We start from the raw sequence: 22,673 nt of genomic DNA, 5'->3' as shown, positions 1-22,673 counted from the left end.
TACATATGTCAGCTCTTGGTATATTTCCTAAGGCCATTGAGACTTGTTTTTTACGAGTTAAGTGAGCTCTAGAAGGAATGGGCAAAGTTCTTTTAGCTTTAGCATAGCATGTTTGGATGCATTTAACAATCACTGTGCAATGCCTGCTTTAGAAATGGCCCTTCCTTTGTGAAGTTTTGAAAAAGCAACAAATAGCTGTTGAGTCTTCCTAAATGATTTAGTCCTGTCAATGTAGTACAGGAGAGTTTGTTTTATGTCTAACATGTGCAAAGCCCTTTCTGCAACTGAGTAAGGTTGGGGAAAAAGACAGGAAGACCAATAGATGGATTCAGGTGGAATTTTGAAGCCACAATTGGAAAAAATTTGGGGTTGGTATGAAGTACAACCCTGTCTATATGTATTTGGAAGAGGGGTCCTTCTAAAGTTAGCGTCTGAAGCTCACTGACCCGTCTAAGCGAAGTGCTAGCGATTAGGCAGGTTACCTTCAAGGATAATAACTTGAGGGGGTTGCAGTGGAAGGGCTCAAAGGGAAGACCCATTTATCTTGTTAATACAATATTGAGATTCCATGTGGGCGCTGGTGGCACCGTAGGAGGAATGGCTCTTAACAACCTCTATTCAAAGCTCTGATGACAGAAATTCTGGATAGGGAAGTGTGTTGCTATTCTGTAGGTATGCTGCTACCACTGCTAGTTGTAGTCTTATAGACTGTCTTATAGGTGTACAAATTGAATAAGTAGCAGGTAATGTCTTGTACCTTGGCTGCTAAGGGATCGATGTGTTTGGAATGACAATAGTGAACAAATCTTTTCCATTTAACAGAATAACAGGCCCGAGTAGTAGGCCTGCATGCCTCTTTGATAATGTCCATACATTGTTGTGGGAGATTGAGGTAACCAATTTCTAGGACCTCAGGAGTCAGATCGCAAGATTGAAGGAACTGGGGTCTGGATGTCAGATTTCTCAATGGTTCTGCGTAAGAAAGTCTTGCCTGTTTAGCAGTGCTTCGTGGGGGAGCTACTGATAGTTCAAGGAGTGTGGTGAACCATGGTTGTAGTGCCCATGTGGGAGGAGATACCAGGATGAGGGCGAGAGATGTCTGCCAAAGTTTACGAACCACAAACGGAAGCAGTGGGAGAGGTGGGAAAGCGTAAGCAAATATCCCCGACCAACTCATCCATAGTGCATTGCCATGGACTGTCAGTGTAGAAACCTGGAGGCAATGTTTGGGCATTTGGCGTTTTCTGCTGAGGTGAAGAGGTGTATTTGTGGTTGTCCCCAAAGCTGGAAGTATTGGTAGAGGACTTGCGGGTGGAGTCCTCACTTGTGGACTTGATGGCATCTCCTGCTGAGATCTGCAAAGTCGTTGTCCATCCCTGGTAGATACTTAGCTAAAAGGTGAATGTTGTGTCGGATAGACCTCCTCCAAATGGCCTGTGCTAAATGAGAAAGCTGAGGGGACTTGGTGTCCCCTTGCTTTTGGAGATAATCGATGGCTGTCATGTTGTCAGTCTTGTTGAGGACTACCTTTATCAACCAGGTGAGGAAGGAAGGCTTTCAGCGCTAGGTGAACAGCTAGTAACTCGGGAACCCCCCCCTGTATGTACACCCGTAAGTGATTTATGTGGAGATGTCTCTAATTGGGTGTCCAGGGGTCCTGGACAGCCATATGTTGCGAATGCTCTCCCTGTCCCATAAGGGAGGAATCTGTTATGGTTCTCTGCAGAACTGGGTCTTGGAAAGGCAGTCCTTTTAAGAGGTTGATGGTTGCTCCATCATTTAGAGAGTGGCAAGCTTGATGGCGGACCAACACTAGATCCTCCAATTGACCCTCTGCTTGAGACCATTGGTGCGCAAAGCACTGCTGCAATGGACGCATGTTTAGGCTGACATAAGATACTATGGCTATACATTAAGCCATAATAGGAGACGCAAGAATGTCCTCACTGTTACCTGTCGACTGGGTTGGAATTGGGGTAGGAGTGCCTGGAATGACTGTATCCTGGCAGTATTCGGGTAAGCTATTCATTGCTCCTAGGTAAGGTTGGATCTGAATGGGTTGAAGGTGAAGCCTAGGTTGGGAAGTAGGTTTATGGTGAACTGAGTCTGTTGGGAACACTTTTGACAAGTCACACTTTTGATAATCCAGTCGTCTATGTATGGAAAGACATGTGTGCTTTGTCGTGCAAGTGAGCAGCTACTACAGATAGACATTTGGTAAAGACCCTGGGTGCTGTAGTGGCCCAGAAGGGGAGCACATTGAACTGGCAATGCTGACCACATATTACAAACCTCATATACAAGTGATGTGTCGGGTGAATGGGTATATGGAAGTAGGCGTCCTTGAGGTCGAGTGCGGACATGAAGTCAGCTTCTTACAATAACGGGATGACATTTTGAAGGGTAACCATGTGAAAGTACTCTGAGAGAATGTACAGGTTTAGAGGTCTGAGACCCAATATTGGTCTCAGGAACCTGTCTCTTTTGGGAATAAGTAAGTATAGTGAATAGACTCCTGTGCCCTGTTGGTGGAGTGGAACGGGTTCTATAGCTCCTTTTTGAGGGGTGCTTGTACTTCTTCCCTGAGCAACCTTTGAGGTTGTGGGGAAAGTCTGTATTTGTGAGGTACAATGTTGGGAGGTGTGGAAGTGAGCTCCAGACAATAACCATGCTGAATATCCGACACCCACTGGTCGGAGATGATATTGCGCCAGGCAGGTAAGAACCCTTGAAAGCGACCCTCGACAGGTGTTGTGTGATCGAGGGGAATGAATATGCTACTTACCAGTATGCATCTGTTCTTGGCATGTAGGGCTGCTGACATTCATATCTGTGCATAGATCGCCGCCTAGTGTTGGGTCCGGATGTTTGCACGTTGTTGTCCTGGAAGAGTCTTCGAAGTATCCTTGGATAGGTGACTCCTCCCCTGGACTACAGTGCGCATGGGCATCCTCTCCATCCTCAGATTGTTTTTCGCCATTGTGGCAGTGATGGAGTAGATACAGAAAGTGATGACCATGCTTGCAGTAATTCTGAGAGCTGCAGCTGCGACAGGCGCCGGGGAGGAGGGAGGGCGATATGAATGTCAGCAGCCCTACATGCCAAGAACAGATGCATACTGGTAAGTAGCATATTCAGTTCGAGGCATGTGGGCTGCTGAATTCATATCTGTGCATAGAATGTATAGCAGTGCCCTCTATTGGCGGCGGCTACCCGTGCCAGCTGCAGCGGTCTGAAAAAGTGTTTTGAGAACAGCCTGTCCTTGTCCTACAGCTGCCTGCTGTTTTGACTGCACATCTACGCAATAGTGTTTTGTAAATGTGTGTGTAGTGGACCATGTGGCTGCTCTGCATATATCGTGCAGGGGAATATTTCCTAGGAAGGCCATGGAAGCCCCCAACTTACGTGTTGAGTGGGCTCGTGGTGGAATAGTTAATGTGCGTTTTGCCTTTTGATAACAGATTTGAATACACTTAACTATCCATCTGGCTATCCCTGCTTTGGAGATGGTGTTACCTTTGTGGTGTGGGGCAAAGGCAACGAACAGTTGTTTTGTCTTCCTGAAGGGTTTAGTCCTGTCGATGTAGTACATGAGGGCCCTCCGTACATCTAGTGTATGTAGTGCCCTTTCTGCAACAGTTTGTGGGTTTTGGAAGAAAACCGGCAGTTCAATAGTCTGATTCATGTGGAACTGCGATACCACCTTGGGCATGAATTTGGGGTTGGTACGTAGTACGACCCTGTTGGCATGAACCTGTATAAATGGCTCTTGAACGGTTAGTGCCTGGAGTTCACTAACTCTTCTTAGGGAAGTGATCGCTACAAGGAAGGCCACTTTCCAGGTAAGGAATTGAATCTCGCATGAGTGTAGAGGTTCAAAGGGTGGACCCATCAGGCGTGTGAGGACCAAGTTGAGGTTCCACATCGGAGCCGGTGGGTGGCTTGGTGGAATGACTCGTTTGAGTCCTTCCAAGAATGCCTTGATGGCAGGCACTCTGAATAGAGAGAGGTGCTGCCTGGTTTGCAGATAGGCTGAGATTGCGGTCAAATGGACACGTATAGAGGTGTACGCCAGGTTGCATCGATATAGGTGTAAGAGGTAACAGATGATGTTTTGGATGGATGCGTCCAGCGGGTTGATGTCATTATTGCTGCAATAAATGACGAACCTCTTCCATTTGGCTGCATAGCAGGCTCTGGTAGTGGGTCTCCTGGCCTCCTTGATGATGTCCATACAGTCAGGTGGCAGGTTGAGATAGCCAAACTCTAGGACTTCAGGAGCCAGATCGCCAGGTTCAGCTGTTGCGGATCTGGGTGCTGAACTTCTCCATGGTTCTGCGTCAAATGCGCGGGTTTGATCCGCAGCTTTTGATGCGGCACCACGGAAAGTTCGAGGAAGGTGGTGTACCACGGCTGGCGTGCCCACGTGGGAGCAACTAGGACGAGTGTCAGGGAGTGTTGTTGGAGTTTGCGAGCCACCAGCGGTATCAATGGCCCTGGGGGAAAAGCGTACGCAAATCTGCCGGACCAGTTCATCCATATCGCATTGCCCTGCGACTGCGGATGTGGGAATCTGGCGGCGAAGCTTTGGCATTTTGCGTTTTCGCTTGTCGCGAATAGGTCTATCTTGGATGACCCCACTGCTGGAAGTACGGTTGGAGTACCGATGGGTGTAACTCCCACTCGTGCATCTGGTGGCTGTGTCTGCTGAGCAGATCCGCCATCTGGTTGTCCTCGCCAGGGAGGTGTTCCGCCATGAGGAACATGTTCCTTTGAATGGCCCACTTCCACATGCTCTGAGCCAGATGAGACAACTGTGGAGAGTGTGTTCCTCCCTGTTTCTGTATGTAGTACATTGCGGTCATGTTGTCCGTCCGGATCAACACGACCTTGTTGCATAGATGTACTTTGAATGCCTTCATGGCTAGGAAGATTGCCATCAGTTCCAGAAGGTTGATGTGCATCTTCTTTTGTTGTGTTGTCCATAGTCCCTGCACTGTGTAGTGGAGTACATGAGCTCCCCATCCCTGGAGAGACGCGTCCGCTGTCAGTACGATTTGTGGGACAGGCTCTTGGAATGGTCGGCCCTTGCAAAGGTTTTGTGGATTCCACCAATGCAGAGAGTTGTATGCCCGACCGCTCACCAACACTAGGTCTTTCAGCTGTCCTTCAGCCTGATTCCACTGACGTGCTAGGCACTCCTGAAGTGGGCGCATATGTAATCTCGCGTGCGGGACTATGAAGATGCAGGAGGCCATCATGCCTATCAACTGCATAAACACTCGCGCTGGAAGTGAGTGATTGGGTTTGAACTTGGAGATCAGCAGTTGTATGCTGTTGATCCTCACTAAATTTGGCTGAGCTGTGGCCGCCAGAGTGTCTATAGTCGCACCTAGGTACTGTTGTACGTGTGCGGGTTGGAGATGGGACTTTGGGTAATTTAGTGAGAATCCTAGACTGTGAAGAAGGTGAATGGTGCGGGACATGTGGCTTGCACATTGCTGGGCTGACTTCGCTTGAACGAGCCAGTCGTCTAGGTAGGGGTAGACGTGTATATGCTGCCTCCGTAGATGTGCTGCCACTGTAGCTAGGCACTTTGTGAAGACCCTGGGCGCTGTTGTCACGCCGAAGGGAAGGACTTTGAACTGATAGTGCTGCCCCTGAACAGTGAACCTGAGGTATTTTTTGTGTGAGGGGTGGATGGGTATGTGAAAGTACGCATCCTTGAGGTCCAGTGTGGCTAGGAAGTCTCCCTGCTTGAGAAGCGGAAGGACTTGCTGTAGAGTGAGCATGTGAAAGTGCTCTGAAAGAATGTACTGGTTCAGGGGTCTCAGGTCTAATATAGGTCTGAGCGACCCGTCCTTTTTTGGAATCAAGAAGTAGAGGGAGTACACTCCCGTACCCTGCTCGTGGATGGGTACGACCTCTATAGCGCCTTTTAGAAGCATACTTTGCACCTCTTGCTGTAAGAGCGTTAAGTGCTCTGAGGACATAGGACGGCTTCTTGGTGGTATTGTGGGTGGAGTGGAGGTTAACTCCAGACAGTAACCGTATATTACAATATCCTTGACCCACCTGTCCGTGGTGATGGAGTTCCACGTGGACAGGAACCTTTGTAGCCTTCCCCCGACAGGTGTTGTGTGGTCGGGAGGAAGGGAGAGGGCGTCACTGCTTGTTCTTGGGGGAGGACCTGGTGTTGCCGTAGCCACGTCCTCTGCCCTTTGCACTGGAGCCACGATATCCACCTCGGGTGTTTTTATCGTAGGTGGTCTGCGTATTGCCTTTGTTATACGTTTGTTGTGACCCCTGTCCTCTACCTGCTCCTTTGTTTCCGGGGCGACGAAAGGAGCCGCTCCGAAAGGACTGAGTTTGTAGGGCGCCCATGGACTTTGCAGTGTCCGTGTCCTTTTTTATCTTTTCGAGGGTGGTGTCAACCTCCGGCCCGAATAAATAGTCGGGGTTGACGGGCTGGTTGAGTATATTGTTTTGTACCTCCGGCTTGAATCCGGAGATCCGTAGCCAGGCATGTCGTCGCAGCATGACGCTTGTGTTTATGGCCCTGGCAGCCGTGTCTGCAGCATCTAGTGCGCATTTGATGGAAGCGTTCGTGAGTAGCTGTCCCTCTCTGATGAGCGTTTCTGCGCCTTCCTTGAACTGGTCAGGGAGATGTTGGAATATTTGCTCCAGTGTGTCATAGTGCGCCCTATCATAGCGAGCAAGGAGCGCTTGAGTGTTGGCTATGCGCCATATGTTGGCAGCTTGGGCGGCAACTCGCTTGCCAGAGGTCTCTAACACTTTTGACTCTTTGTCCGGGGGAGGAGCGTCACCTGTCGTTTGCGAGTGTGCCCTCTTGCGTGCATTCGCTACGACGATGGAGTCGAGTGGTAATTGGCCTCTGATGTAAGTAGGATCCCCAGGTGCTGATCTGTATTTTTTATCAATCCTGGGGTTTATCACCCGTGCCCTGGTGGGTTCCTTGAAAATGTCCTTAGCTGGTTTGAGGACCCCCTTCAACATCGGCAGAGTTTTTACATGTCTTTCTGAGGATGCAAAGGTGTCCATTAGAAAGTCATCTTCGATGGTATCAGAGTGAAGCTGTACCCCATGGTTATTTGCAGCGCGTTCAATAAGAGCGTTGAACGCCGCAGTATCCTCCGTAGGAGATGTTTTTGCCCCATAGAGTTGTTGGTCCTGTGCATCGAGAGGCGCACTGGGGTCTGCAGGGTCGCCCCAAGTTTGATCAGGGTCCTGCTGGTCATCAGGGTCTGTGTCTACATGGTAGGGGACTTGGTCATCCATGTAGTCCTCCAATGCATCCGTGTCGGAGCGTGTGGGGGAGAACCGGTGTGGATCCTGGTAGGGTGAATGGAAGGGTTCATAAAGGAGAGGTTCTGACTCTAGAGGCAACTTCCTTTTCAGTGGGATCCTGAAAGGGTCCAGTGGCGGCTCCGAAGTTATCCTTCGGTCGTGGAGAATCATCCTGCCAGTGTCGGCGTCGATGACGCGTGCCGGAGACGTCACAGCGGGTGTGACCGTAGTTTGGGTGACCCTTGTCCTGAGTTGGAACATCTTTGGGATTGTCGACGGAGGCAATCCGAAGGTAATGTTGGCCGGCACCGAAGAGGCTGCTGGAGCTCCGATCGAACTGGAACCCGACGTGTCCTGGAGGACAGCCGGGGTTTTGCTGCCTCGCGTCGCACCAGGTTGTATTTGGGGCGCCTTTGAGGCTTTGGCACCGGTCAGGTTTGTAGAGGCGGCCGTGTATTTTTTCGGTGCCGTCGGTTCTTCGAGTCGAGGTGTAGAGAGCACCGTCGAAGTCTTCGATACGTGAGGCTTAGGTGTTGTCGAGGGAGTGATGCGAGACGTAGCAGGCGTTACGGCCCTCGGTGTCGTTGGTGCCGGTAGCCGAGCAGGTTTGTCCGTGCCGACGGCCTTTTTCCGTTTGTCGACTCCAACGTCGCCCGCTTCAAGTTCGGCACCGAAGTCTCTCTTGGTGCGGTCGGTGCCGACGCGTTGCGCTGGCGTCGATGGCGTGGAAGGCCTTGATCCGACCAGCGCCACTTTCAGTTTCGGTTTCGGTGGAACCGGAGCAGCTTTCGGTTTCGGCTTTGCTGTAGGGAAACCAGCTTGTTTGTGCAATAATGGCTGCCGCTGAACGTCCGAGGCCGGGCCCGAGGGCGGGGCCGAAGAACTGCGGGATGGGTCTCGGGTAAGGCCCGAAGGCGATCCCTCGACCGGAGCCATAGGCTGTGGCACTGGTGTTTCTCTGGTTTGAACAGGTAGGCCTTGTTCATCATTGGAGCTACTCTCTTCGGCCCCTAAGGCCTCCTCGTCGTCTCCTACCTCGGTGTCGTCTTCGCCTCTGTGGAAGAGTGACTCGTCTACCTCGTCCGATCCGGGGTCGTGTTCGGAAACGGGACTGGAGGGCAAGACTTCTAATTCCTCGACGTCTTCGGCCTCGTTGAAGATGTCTGCTGGGGCTGGCGCCGTGTGCTGCGCCTCGAGTCTCGCCGCTCGTCGATTCCGTAGAGTCTTCTTCGAACGGAACCGGGCACAGGCCATGCATGTCGATTCGTCGTGGTCCGGCGAAAGGCATTTGTTGCACACCGGATGGACGTCGATGTGTGGGTACTTCGCATTGCATACCGGACACCTCTTGAATGGCGTCCTCGATTCCATCGTCGAAGTCGTCGATGGGCAGGTAAATGCGAAAAAAGTCGGTGCTGAAAGTTAGTAAACTAACAGAATTGTATCGAACCCGATCGATAGACAGTACCGACGCAAACTAAAGGCCTTTTGGCCTCGACAAAATATTTTCCTAACTTGAGCTAAGATAGCACATCCGAACCCAATGGCGGAAAAAAACAATCTGAGGATGGAGAGGATGCCCATGCGCACTGTAGTCCAGGGGAGGAGTCACCTATCCAAGGATACTTCGAAGACTCTTCCAGGACAACAACGTGCAAACATCCGGACCCAACACTAGGCGGCGATCTATGCACAGATATGAATTCAGCAGCCCACATGCCTCGAACTAAGAGCTAAGTCAGAATTCGGTGCCTGTGGCGGATGACTTGGTGAATTCTCCATTGCCTCTGCCTTTCGAGTTGTTACCCTTTATGAACCTCAGTAGTATCCTCTAGGCGAGGTAGTTTGGGTTTGTGGCTGCTGGTATGAGGTGGAGATCTCAGGAGAGGTAGTTTTGGACCCCACACTATAGGATGAGTGGCAAAAGGAGCATCGATGGGAGCGGGTCTGCAGCGTTCCCATGGGTTAGGCAATTTTAGTGTCTTTTTTGATTTTTTCTAATTGTGTGTCTACATTAGTGCCAAACAAATGTTCCCCATTGTATGGGAGGGCCAGTAGATTTCGTTGTACCTCAGGTTTGAACCAAGAGACCCGAAGCCAAGCATGTCCACGTAGCAAAAGACTGGAGTTTTTTTCCACTATCTGCAGTATCCGCAGCATCAAATGCACAAAGAATAGTTGTGTTGAAAATTAACTTTTTCAGAGGCTATTTGAAAGGCTCCTTTTTTGTGCTCTTCTCGGAGGTATTGGAGAAGGGCCTCCATTTAGTTACAATGAGCTCTATCATATCTAGAGAGAAGGCCGATGGCATTTGTGATACACCAGTGATTGGTGGATTGTGTGGCTACCCTCTTTCTTGCGGCATCAATTTTCTTGCTCTCCTTATCTGGTAGAGGGGCTTCACCAGATGTTCGTGAATTGGCTTTTTTATGTGCGGTTGCTACCACTAAAGAGTCTTGCAGAAGTTGACCTAGTATGTATAGTGGGTCATTAGGGGACACTATATTTTTTGTCTACCCTTGGTGTCATCACCCTAGAACTCACACGGTCATGGAATAGGTCAGAGGTGTGACAAAGCATACCCTTTAGCATGGGTAGGTATTGTGCATGACATTGTGTAGAGGAAAGTGTCTAAAATAGGAAGTCTTCCTCTAAGGGTTAATTGAGTAGTTGCAACTTATGGAAGGTGGCAGTCTTACAATCAAGTCGTGATATTTAGTAGTGTCATCGGGGGGGGGGATTGCAGGGTACAGATGCCAGGGTCTGTATCTGCTGGTCGGGCAGTGTCATAAGTATCTCATGGGTCACCTTGCGGTGGGATGTAAAGAATAAAGAATGAGATGACCCTTCCAGTGAATATGGCACAGGGGCAGCTGGTGAAGCAGGTGGTGAGGGTGAATGATGTGCCATCAGTGCAGGTGGTGGGCTAATGTGTAGCGAACTTGTGGCCTTGTCTGTCTTTTCTCTCTGTTTGGGTGGAGATGGAAAGTCTAAAGCCTCTTCAAAAGACAGCTGACTTTTGGAGGTTTGAGCACCGTTGTATGGAGGTCAAGTAATTATCCAGCCTGTGTCTGGATGGATCAGATGATGTTTCTGCCAAGTGTATCTCTTCCTGCGGTCTGTGAAGCAGGGGTTCCATGGTGCCCAATCCATGTATACTTTTGCTGAACACCAACGTTCTTGACTCCGATGCCGGCTTTGAAGATTTCACCTATACTGGGGCAGGTTTTAGTGCAGACGGTGGTTGATGTTTCGATGGCAGAAGTTTCAGCTTCAAAGCTCAACCTGTCGCCAAAGAGAGAGTGGTCAGCTTTGAAACAGTTGGCTTCGATGATTTCTTCGGCGCCAAGCTAGGGGTGGGTGTGTCCGTAGACGAAGGTCTGTGCCAACCATGACCCGCCAATGTGTTAAGGTCAGCCTGGAATGGGAGGTCGACCCTTTGTGGTGGTGTGCTGGGGTCTATGTTGAGGTGGTGGGGGCACAGTACTCACGGCTGGTTGAGAATGTCCCTTCATCCAAAGCCTGTGCGCGATGCTCTTCTTTGATGTCCTCATATCCGAAAAGGTCTGGTGTCTCGCCCATGCTCCTTTAAGACATTTTGAGATGTTGTCCTCAATGCTCATGTAAAGTCTTCTTCAACCTAAAGGAGTGGTACGCTCTGGTGGAGATCGGTGCAAGGGTACTTGGAGTGATACAGAGGACAGTAACAAAAGAGTGTCCATTTCATCGCTGAGTGGGTGTGGTGTGGAGGGACAGTCGTAGGACTGAAGTAACACCTGAAAGGGAGAAGGCCCATGCTGGCTGTGGTCGATGAGTCGCCCCGGCGAAATTACAGTTGTCAAACCGAAGGCAGAGAGTGCACCACGATCTATAGAAATACTGACAGAAAGCAGGAATGAATCAAGAAAAGTGCTGCACGACTGTGTCGAACCGGAGCAGAAGCGCACACGTCCAAACCAGATGGTGGAAGAAAACAATCTAACAATGGAGTCGATGACCATGTGCATTACCAGCAATAGGAGGAATCACACCACTTCGGGACTTGAAAGACTTTCTCAGAAGAAAAACAACTTGGGCACATCTGAGCCCAACACTAGATGGCAGGATTATGCTAAGCATGTGTATCTACAGCCACACATGCCTTGAACATAAAGTTCAGTTACCCATCTGCACCCCATCTTTCCCCACTGACATGTCAGCAGAGTTCACAGTAAGCAACATAATGGGGCCTCCTCACAGCAGTTCATGGTCAGGAATCACTCATGATCTGCTGTCTCAGACTTGGCACCCCTTTTCTTCATCAACTCAAGAACGTCATGAGTCACCGCTTCAAGTATTACTCACGTTCTAGACGGGGATCCATCTTTAAGACATTCTGCTCTTTCTTAATGAATTGATCATGGATTCTGATACCTCTCAAGGAAAGCCATCCAATTCCTCCCCCACCCTCTGCTGCCACTTGAGGAGGTTTTTACCACGCATCTTTGTGGGAATTGTAATTGCTTGCAGTATCTCAGGTGCAATACAAGAGCAGTTTGAAAATACTTCTATAATAGGCATTGCCTGAATTATTGCTTTCAGCACTTTTCTCTTTCCTGTGATTCTGAAGGTCATTTGTTTGCTGTATTGATTTAGACTCTCCCACAGCAGCCACTTTGCCAGAAATTAACCATCTGTGTTATTTTCTTTAGTCTGAGGGGAGACAATGAGCATTGTATTTTGGTTTGCATGTTGCTGGTACCAGAAAATGTCCAGCATGAATGGGTCCCATGAAGAGGAAAGAATCCCATGCTGTCTTTCCTTACTCGCTTGTTCTTTTTTTATGCATATGGGTATCACTGTAGATAAAGAAATGCACAGTATTTCCGCTGAAGGGAGACCATGCTAATTTTTTGCTAGACTTGAGCTTCAAAGGGAGCCAGAGAGGAGCAATGCAGGTTGCTGATGGATCCAGTCTACAGGCCACTGTCAGATCAAAGGCAAGGCTTGGCTGTTTCAATGCCCAATGACACACTCTGCATCACATGGTACTTGTCACCAATGCCACATCCACACATTGTAGAGGCTTCGCTCTCTAGACTCCAGCTCACCACAGGGATGTCTACATTATGCTCTTTGTCTGTTTAAGTGGTTGCAGTAGAACCACAGATCACACCTGTGGTATGTTGGATAGCACCAATTCAAACTCCTCACCCATACCTACAAATCCCTCAACAACATCAGACCCAAATACTCAACGAGATAGTATCCTTCCATGTACCCAAGAGGAACCTCCACTCCGCCGACCTCGTCCTGGCAGAGGTCCCCCACATCCGCAAAAACAGAACAGGCGGGAGTGCCTTCTCCCACATCGCAGCCAAGACCTGGAACGAGCTCCCCGTGAACATCAGACGCTCACCAACCCTGCACACTTTCAGGAAGGACCTCAAGACCTGGCTCTTCGACTGATCCGGAGCTGCCCCCACCCCTCACTCCCCTAGCGCCTTGAGACCCTCACGGGTGAGTAGTGCGCTTTATAAACCCCTGATTGATTGAGACAGCCACTCTGTAGATCAGAGCTGAGCAAGTGGGCCACAATGTATTTTGGGACATTTGGCAGCTCATTTTGCTACAATAAACTACTTTACAAAAGCACAACTGTTTTCATTAGTTCCATGTAAAGCAAAAAACTCTTGTGTTCATGTAATGGCACAGGAACAGAACCTGTTGTGTCTGAGAGGGTTCTACTGCATGGTGTTTGAAAGCAATTAATACAGCTAAACTCCCATAAACAAAGTTGTCTTACACAGAGTAGATGAATAAATGCACAACTGAAATCTGACCAAGCGGAATGGTTCTAAAACAGGGGTCAGAAGCGTGTGGACGTAGCTGAGCTGTCATTTAGTCGATTTTTCTAATTCGTGGGTATGGGTAAGTTAATGAGATTTGAGCCAATGAGCAGGAGAAAAAGTTGCTTGCACTAGCGGTCCTCCAGTGAATGCACTGACTAATGATGTGCATTCTTTCTGGAAAAAAAATCACCTTACATCAGATGTTTTTGGGGATATAATGGTTTCACAAGCTATAGGACATCGCCAAAACAAAAATGCGTGCGGATAAAGGTGGTATCTGAAAAACAAACAGCAAGTGGGAGCCCTTTTCCTCTTGATTAAGACAAATAAATTAGACATAAATCCTGGACATTCCTGGTAGAAAGATTTTTGTATCTTTTTACCACAGGCAGATGCAGGGGGTTGGCAACCGGATAGGGTGAATGCTTCTCTTAAGGTTATACAAAACATTTGTTATTAGAAGATCTTTAAATATGGAAAAGCGCATTTAGGCATGATTCTGCCGGTGGCATTAGAAGTGAGATCCAATGGCAGTATATAGAAGTCCACTAGGCGATTTCACTGCCTAAATTTCAAGAATTTTATTGACCTCCAGATGTTATATTACATTGCAATACGTTTTTATTTGTTAGTAGCTTTTGTCAGGTATTTGCAACAGGTGATCTAGTTCTGAACACTAGAAAGGCCTGGCCTTGGTGGGTTTACAGATGTGCTTGACCCAGGTGGGTTTATCAAGATCATACGCTAGTCAGAATATTTCATTTTTTAAATTACTGTGGGCAGGAAGGAAGGGTATTGAGATTATGGATATGATCTAAATAAAAGGGTTTCCCCTGAGATGCGCTGCATAGTAATCTAAACAAAGATTCAGCATTTTCTTTAGTACAACCTAGTTGATGTGTTTAGACCCAAAAGGTTTTAGGCTGTAGACAGCAGTTTGTGATTGAATTCCGGTTACTTGACATTTTGACATCTCTGTCCAGAAAGCCCTCCACAAACTCATTTACCCACTTTTACTGATAGAAAGAGCCATAGGAATTCCAACCATTAGAGAAGCAATACAGCCCTTGCAAAACATCTTAACTTTGTTATTCTTGCTTGCTTATCTAGAACATGGATAGCAATACCGGACATTGCGTCCCTTGAATGACTTCCATGTAGTGCTTTAAATGTGCCGGTACTGTCCAGTACGGATTACCAGCACTTCTTTAATTTGAAGGAGATAGTACCTGCACCTCTCTGCGTTGCAGCAATACATTTAATGGAAGAGGACTGACACTTCCCAGGAGTAAACAGGTGATCTTAAGACTGAGTACCTGCTCTTCTAAATTTCCATTTAAAGCACAGCTTTTATGAAGGCTTAAAGGGGTAACAGGAAGTCCCAGCATTAAAATACAAGTGATACCATAGATTGCCACGCCAAGGTGGATTTATGCAGCTCAATAACTTAAAGGTGGTAACAGGCACAGAATATTAATGTTGAAATGAGTTTGTGCACGTTATGTGCTCAACAGCCTGTCTTCAGAGACTTCCAAAGCCTATGCGGTGTGACAGATTTAAAATTTCTATGAAGTTCATTCGAAAGGACATTGGGTTGAAACAACTATTCAAAAAGCAGCCTTCCCGTTCTGGACTAATCGTTGAAAGACTACCTGCATAGACACCCTACCATCAGGGGATAGACGTGTCTCTACTGAATGGAAATCACTTTAGTAGGGCCTACCTAATCAACTTTGAAGGAAATTTATTGTTTAAGGAATCACTGTCCAGATCTTCCCTATGCTATAGAACCCAGTGTCTACTTGTCAAAAATACTCTTTTATGGAAAAGCCTATTCCTGAGTGTGAGAAAGTGCCATCTTTCTTGCATGGTATGCCCCCACTTTTTGCTGAATTGCTGAATGTACTTTGACTGAGTGTGCCCTGGGCTCCTGCCAATCAGGTGCCCAGGGCCTATGTTCCTTCCCTAAAACAAACCAAACCAAACCCAAATTGGCAAACCCTGCTACATGTAAGCCCCTGGTAAATGGTACCCTAGGTACCCAGGGCCCTGTGACCAGGGAAGGCCTCTAAGGGCTGCAGCACTCCTTGTGCCACCCTTAGAGGCCCTGTACCCTTACACACACACACACTGCCTTTGCAGGCTGAGTGTTTGGGTGCAAGACAAAAACCAAGTCGACATGGCACACATCCCTGTGTGCCATGCCCATCACCTACACTGCCATGGCATACATCAGTCACCCCTCTAGCTGGGTGCCTTATGCCAATGGTGTGGGCACAGGAGCAGGAGCCCTGTGCCCCTACAGTACCCAGGTCCATTCCTGGGCACTGTAGGTGCAGTGCTGCCATTTAAGAGTACATGGTGCTGAGAGCTCGTCAAACACGAGCTCCACAGCACCATAATGGGAACACTAAAAACTGAGAAGTTTGGTATCAAACTTCTCAGCACATTAAACCCACACTGATGCCAGTGTGGGATTTAATGTACCCAGCACCCCAGAGGGCATCTTAGAGGTGCCCCCTTAAACCTAACCTTCAATGCACGTCTGCTCTGAGGCTGCCTAGGCTGCCACCTTGAAGATGGGGAGCCCTACCCTATCAGGACTAGGCTACTGCCCCCCTCCCACAGGAGAGAGGCAGGATAGGGGGTGTACCCACCCCAGGACGGGGATCCATTGGTCCCTGCCCTTCACCTACCTGTAACGCCCCTAAATCTAGTATTTAGGGGCACCCTGAACCTTCCTTCCCCAGATTCCAGATTCGAAACTACAAAGAGCAAGAAGAAAGAAGATCTGCCCTGCAGCTGCTGAAAAGAGGAAGACACCAACTGCTTTGGCCCCAGCCCTACCGGCCTGTCGACCCTCGGACCTGCTCCTGCTCCAACCCGGCACCTCTTCTGGCCAGCAACCTCACCAACCACAGAGGACCTGGCTACCTTTTGGCTCTAAGCCCCTGGGACTCCCATGAGTAGAGGCTCTGCTCAAAAACCTATCTCTAATCCCTGGCAGCAGCCCGGAACCGCGAACCCAGCACACTCTGCACCAGCCAAGCCTGGCCAGTGCCGGAGTGAACAAAGACCCTGAGGACGACCCCACGGTGACTGTGACCCCGAGTCCGGCACCCAAGGACCTTCCTCGACAGTCCTGAAGAAGCCTGCAGCCTCAGAACAAGGTGCCCCCCCAACCGCGATCAACAGAGGGTAAGATTTCCCGACACCCCAGCACGCGGCGACCCACGGCCCCCTGTGCCCAATCCCGGGGTACCTACCTATCCTCCAACTACCCAACTTACCTCTCGAAGTGGTGGTGGCACCTGAAGAGTCCTCGTCCCAGAGCTTGCAGTCTTTTTCTAAACCGGATATTTCCCATTGAAATCAATTGAGCACCCGACGGCTCAAAAGCACTCTGCACCCAGCCGCCCGAGTGGCCCTGGCAGTGAAAACTCTACACCTACCCACTTCCCCACTTGCCCTAAGTGACCAGGAGCTCAGCTCCCACAACCGCGTGGCTTGCCAGTCAGCAGCCACCAACCAAGGCCCCCCTATCCCTCATAGGATAACATTGGGCCTAACTCTCTCTGCACCCGGCCACCCTAGAGCCGCTGAGGGTGAACCAACTTTACCTACCTGACCCTGGGGGACCCCTGAGTCTATGCCCAGAACCTCAACTCTGCCAGTCGAGTACTTACCCTTAAACCGCAAACTCTATTTTCCTCATAGGGTAACATTGACTGGCTTTTTCCTGAAATTTCTTCTAAGTGTGGACTTTTCAAATCTTAAAATATTCACCAAAAATCAGCCGAGTAACGAAAACGAAATTACCTAGAGTTCAGTTATTGAGTGTGTGAGACCATTTGCTGACTGAGTGTGTACAACAAATGCTTTACACTGTCCTCTGATACTGCCTTACTGCTCGACCAAGCTACCACTTTAGAGAGTAAGGTTATATCTAACTTTAACCTCTGTCAAACCCTGGGGGACTGTGGACTCTGTACACCCTGTACCTATAAGGGAACAGTATATACAGAGCCACTTTCTCACACTGAGGCAGTACTGATGACTGGAAAACAAACGTGTCCACAAAACATATTGACACAAATGGGTCACAAATCAGGAGTTCCTAAAATACCATTTGGCTGTCCGGTGGAAACGGCATTTAAAACTGACCCGCTGAATCGCCTAGATCGTACATTTAGATATTTCATTTACTGAGACAGCTTAAGAGGGTACAAAGGCCACACTGAAAGTATCAAAGAGGAGCTCTTGTGGCCAAATTTGTGTATGATGAGGCTCATGTGATCGCTCATATGACATTCCTCTTGATCCACCCAGAAGCTCCACAAAGCATTGCCCGTCCCTTCCAAAGTCTATTTTTTTTTATAAGAAGGCTTGTCATTACAATGAGCGCCTTAACTCCTTCCTTGCAGGGTAACCCTATCTGTGGCACAAGTGTGTGCTCAGAAAGGTCCCCCTACTCAAATATGGAGTTGTATTTAGTTGTGAAATTTCAGGTAAGAAGTGACATGCCTTTTATGCTATCCCTTTGGTGCATGGTTAGACTGTTGACTGATGCGTCCTCCTAGAGGCCAGTCTGCTAACTATTCCTTTGAACCTGTATCCTCACTTCCAAAAGAATCAACTGATTTGATAATACTGGTTCATGTAACCTCGAAATCCAGGTCTTAATCACAAAAAATCAGGAGATATTTGACTAATAATTTCTAATCAGCATCCCAACTCAGGAATAGGTTGTCTACATAACGTAGCTACCTGACTAGATGTTTATGCCACTTTTCAAATTCTGGATTCCAGGCCTGTGTCAATTATCAGAATCTCAGTAGTAAATTTAAGATGGTGTTTGGGGGCTGGAATTTTCATATATCCAAGATGTGTTCAGGTCAGCTGAGATTTGGTACCAAATATATTCGAGAATTGGCCCTGGATGCTAATTCTAACAAGCATTTGAAAGTATTAAAAAAAGATCCAACCTGGAGAACAAAGGGTCCATGTTATTTACAATGTGAAAACAAGAACATCCACTATTCTGATTCCCACCCAAAGAGTGATCCACCATTATAGAGCTCTCAAAGCAACAGAGCTACATCTACTAGGTTTTCCGATGATCTTACTCACACACAGAAGGTTCCAATGTTTTGAAATGATCCTTTATTCACCTTTGCAAATTTCCTTTTTGCCAGGTAGGACTTTCTCCCCTCTTACGGCCTACCTTTCAGTATGTTTATTGGTCATGGCTTATGTCTACCAGGTCAGTCCTTTTCCCCATATTCCCAGCTCTCCAGATGATACTGTCTCCCATTGCCCTGGGGGCGGGTTCGTAAATGCAGGGCTTTATGGGATACCACTCACCTTGTTCTTCTCAAAGAGCTCCGTCTGTATAGTCTTGAGGTCTGTGTCCAATGCACTGGCCGTCTGACGCCGTTTCCGCGCCAGCACCTCCTCCAAGTCCTCTATCTGGGCACGAAGTTTCTTATTTTCTCGCTCCAAGTTTAACTTTTCCGTCTCTAGCCGCTCACGCTTTCCCCATTCTGCTGCGTTTTCTGCTTGAAGCCGCTCCATCTGTGCAGAAAAAAGGAGGTCTACTGCGTCATAGCAGGAAAACAAGCAATTACTTCTCAGAGGTGAACCCTATGTCTAACATGCTATTTTTCTTTCCTGACTTGCAGTAGGTAGAGTTAAAACCACATACTCAGGGTACTGTTGGGAGGAGGCAAAAACCTCAAAGGTTGGTGTCAAACTGGCCAGCGAAGGGCTCATTTGATTGGCGTGATACATCAACTATTTCAGACCCTTATCTTTTTATTTAGGTTGTATCCCATCTTGGATGGAGAAAGACCCACGCCATACATCAGACAACGCTGGACCAGTTTTGTGCATCAGCCAAAGCACAGCCTTGCACTGACTTGCAATTACAGACCACGCTAAAATAAAACCACTCTTCGTTCCACCAATGAAATTACCTCATTTCCATGACCAGAAATTCTTTATTTCGCAATGTTTCCAAATCATGTACAATACAAAGAATAAGACAATAAGCACAGTTTTAAAAAGTCTAGTACATTAATAAAACCAGATAAAAACCAATACGATACAAATCAAACCATCAGCACAATCAAAGAGCATTATAAAGTGCCCGATACCATCCACATTTAGTATAGGCCATATTTCATCAGACCACTAGACTCCCATGGTGGGCTTCCTCATAAATATAAACTTTATAATGTGCAAAGTGCCATCAGATATTAATAAAAAAAATGTCATCAGCCCTCAAGACTCCCAGTCAAAACGAGCTTGCCTACATTTCGAAGAAGACCATAGAAATGAAGCTATTGTGAAACAATCCTATGTCAAAGTCATCCCAGCACCATGCACTACTTAACCCCTTCATGACAGCTAACTCTTCAAATGTAAGTGAGCCAAGTCATACTCAAGGCAGTATTAGCAGAGCCTGACAGTGCCAACCCCAAGACATATTTCAGCATGCAACACCGTTTAGTTTTTTAACATCTCTATTTATTATTTTTAAAAATAATACAGCAGTGCAAAGCAAAGACAGCATCCTTGGAAGAGATAATCATTCAGATCTCAATCTTGCTACAGTTTACAAGACATGTACCACATTGCCACTATCAGTATTTTTGCAATCACCAGTCCAAACCTCATATTTTCCAAAAACACCCTTCCCCCAGTTTATCAATAAACTTCTTTTGCATGAGAGACCCATTAGCTATACTGACCGCATCTTCACCCAAAGCGAAAGATTCCACCCCGATCGCCAAGGGGAATCATCTGCTGGCTGGTCTGACAAAGACCTAAACAAATTGCCACACCTCTTGTAAGTCTTCCAAGGCCCTATTGGCCTTTCTAACCACCCTCATGTGTGATTCCACTGCTAATGCAGATTCAGTCAGATCTCTTCTCCGTAACCTAACTGTGGATGCCTGGGAGCAGAGCTAGTGTAATGCTGTTCAACACTTATTTAGGACCAGTTCCAATATTGCAAATGTATGTAGGATCTTACACTTCTTGGGCCTTTGAGCATCCTCACCAGGCAGTGTTTAACCAAGATCAATATACTGATACCTGTCAGAGGCTGCATTCTTTCACCACATCCTTCCAAAAATTAGCTACTGCCCCAAAGTACTAGGTCATGTATGTGAGTGAGGCATTTAGTGCACCACATCTCAGGCAAGCAGGAGATATTTCCGAATATATGTTCTTAGGTTTTAGGGGAGTTAAGTATGCATGGTGGAGGTAAAATGCATCATTATTTAGTTGGTAATAGATTATCTTAAATTTGTATACATAGACTCTGAACTTGATGACTTGTAGCAACACACAACCCATGCCAAAAGGGTCAGCACTCACAGAATCAGAAACACCACAGACCAACCCTTGCACAAATTCTCAAAGATTTTAGAAGCAATCGATCAAACACTGGTTGTGGATAATCTCCTGGGCACGGTCATCCTGCTGTCATGCAGAACCTTAATAGGCCTTGGATAACTCTCATCCCTGGGGCACTGGGGCAGTAGTGGCTGGGACTTTGCTGGATTTGATGTTGGTGATGCTGCTGTCTTCCCCAACTTCTCTACTAATAAACCACTGGAGAAGAAGACCTGAGTTGTGTTTCTCTAGCCTGGAAATAAGAGGGCATACGCACTAACACAAATGTAGCCCAATTACCCACTTCCTTTTATTGCAGCCATCAGGTTACACATTGTAGCTCAACACAAAGCACAACGTAGACCCCTTCCACCCTGAATACGATCCATCATGGTGAATTTGTCCAAACACAGCTCATGCCTCATCCAGTGAACCAAACTTTTATGTCGGCGTTGGACTTGGCCCTTCTGGCAGGTTCACCCCTGAACTTTTTGCTTTTACTGGTGACCTGGTGGTAGTGATTTTTGGTTTCTGCGCACTTTCCCTGTGTCCCAGAGTAAAGAGCGTGCGCACTCTGAGTGCATGTGGTGAGATAGGCCTGTCCTCCCATAGGAATGTATGGGGAATGTATGTGTCCCTGGTAGTTCCTGATACGTGGGGTGTGCAGGCTCGAGTTTGATATGTGCGGACTCGTGTGATCGAATGCTTCGCAATGATGTATAATGCGTGATTATGTCATGTGCGGAAGTGCCACTTCTAGGAGTTGGCATATTAGTGTAAAATGTGTCTGGCGTGTGATTGGCTGGAGCTGGCTGGTGAGCCTGGCTCCAGGAGTCTGGGTGGGTCTGCCCCAGTGGTGAGTGTGAGATTAGCATGCTGATGGCTGGGGAGGAGTGCACCTTGGTCCTGAATACGGCAGGGCTTTCCCTACACAATGCTGGCTCCGCCCCCTGTGGTGCGACTGATGACCCTAGCCCTGCCAGTGAATAGAGTGAGGGACAGAACACATCAAGGGTGCTCCCCAACCAGCTGCGACTGGTTTCGCCCCTCCCCTGCACCTTGAAACAAAGGTAAACCTGTGTATAACAAGGGGCTGTGACCCCATGTAAAATGTTCTCTTCCAGGATCCTATCTGAGGGGGGCTGCTGCTGCTGGAGGCCAGGAGGAACCGCCACTTAGGACTGCCTTCCTGCCTGGAGGGCCCAGTGAGCTGCCCCCTGGCCCAGCCTTGCCCCCCTGCCTACCTTCCTAAAAACCTTGCCAGGACTTTTGTTGCTGGACTTGCCCAAAGTGCCTGGAAGCGCTTTTATTTGCCTTATAGCGCTAGGAGCGCTTTATTTGGACCCCAGCTTAGAGAAGCGCTTTTTCTGAGAAGCGCCTGCAGTGTGACCAGCGGCGCGGCGCTACGACGGTCTGCGAGGGAACCCCGATGTAGGGATTCCCCCGCTCTTGCCATATTCAAAGCGGGTGCCCACCCCGCATTGTGGTGCCCGAGCGGGAGCCTACCAAGCTTTATTGGAGAAGTAATATCCCTAGCGGGTGCCCACCCCGCCAGGGACTTTGCAATTCTGGTTGCACCCCCCCTTTGCATATTTACTAGCGGGTGCCCACCCCGCGAAGGAACCACCGCCACGGCCCGAGCCGCAGGAAAGAGAAGTGACGCCGGACCCGAGGGAAGCCAGGGGGTTGCCCGGCAACTGGGACTCCAACCGCCGCGTCATCCCGACGCTGAGCGGAAGCAGGAAGTCCCGGCTCCCGGATCCCCGGCAACGAAGGAAAAGTCCCACAGCCCCAGAGAAGCCAGGCGGGAGCCTACCCCGCTCTGGCAGACGCCCCACAAGCCGCCAGCAAAGAGAGCGAGGCAGCGCGACGCGGCTGCCAGAGCTTGCAGGGAAAGCCGGCGCCAGAGAAAAGGACGGAGCGTAAGACCACGCGGGAGTCCTAGGTAAGCGGGACTCCGTGTGGTTGTAGTCTCTGCCCCTGTCCCCCACAGCGGCGCCACAGTTGCGGACCGCTCCAACGGGGGCATTGCTATTCAAGAGTCCCCCGAGTGGGACTCCAACCTTTTGGGGGCAGTAGTCTTCAAAGCCAGACAGGCTCCAACTACGGGGGCATTACTCTCTTGAGTCCCTG

General features: G+C 48.6%; 1 protein-coding gene across 11 annotated transcripts in view; it reads right to left on the bottom strand.

Moving 5' to 3' along the window:
- Positions 1-22,673, bottom strand: part of CCDC102A (coiled-coil domain containing 102A) — an 820,703-nt gene that overhangs the window by 49,414 nt on the left and 748,616 nt on the right. For all 11 annotated transcript variants that reach the window (XM_085636974.1, XM_085636976.1, XM_085636977.1 and 8 more), the window contains one exon: positions 18,504-18,713. In XM_085636974.1, coding sequence (XP_085493100.1) covers positions 18,504-18,713 — 210 coding nt within the window. The remainder of the gene's footprint in view (positions 1-18,503; positions 18,714-22,673) is intronic.

The sequence above is a fragment of the Triturus cristatus genome, chromosome 12, assembly GCF_964204655.1.
Source record: "Triturus cristatus chromosome 12, aTriCri1.1, whole genome shotgun sequence".
NCBI lineage: Eukaryota > Metazoa > Chordata > Amphibia > Caudata > Salamandridae > Triturus > Triturus cristatus.
Note: the sequence above shows the minus strand (reverse complement) of the source record. Positions and strands in the feature narration are given on the sequence as shown.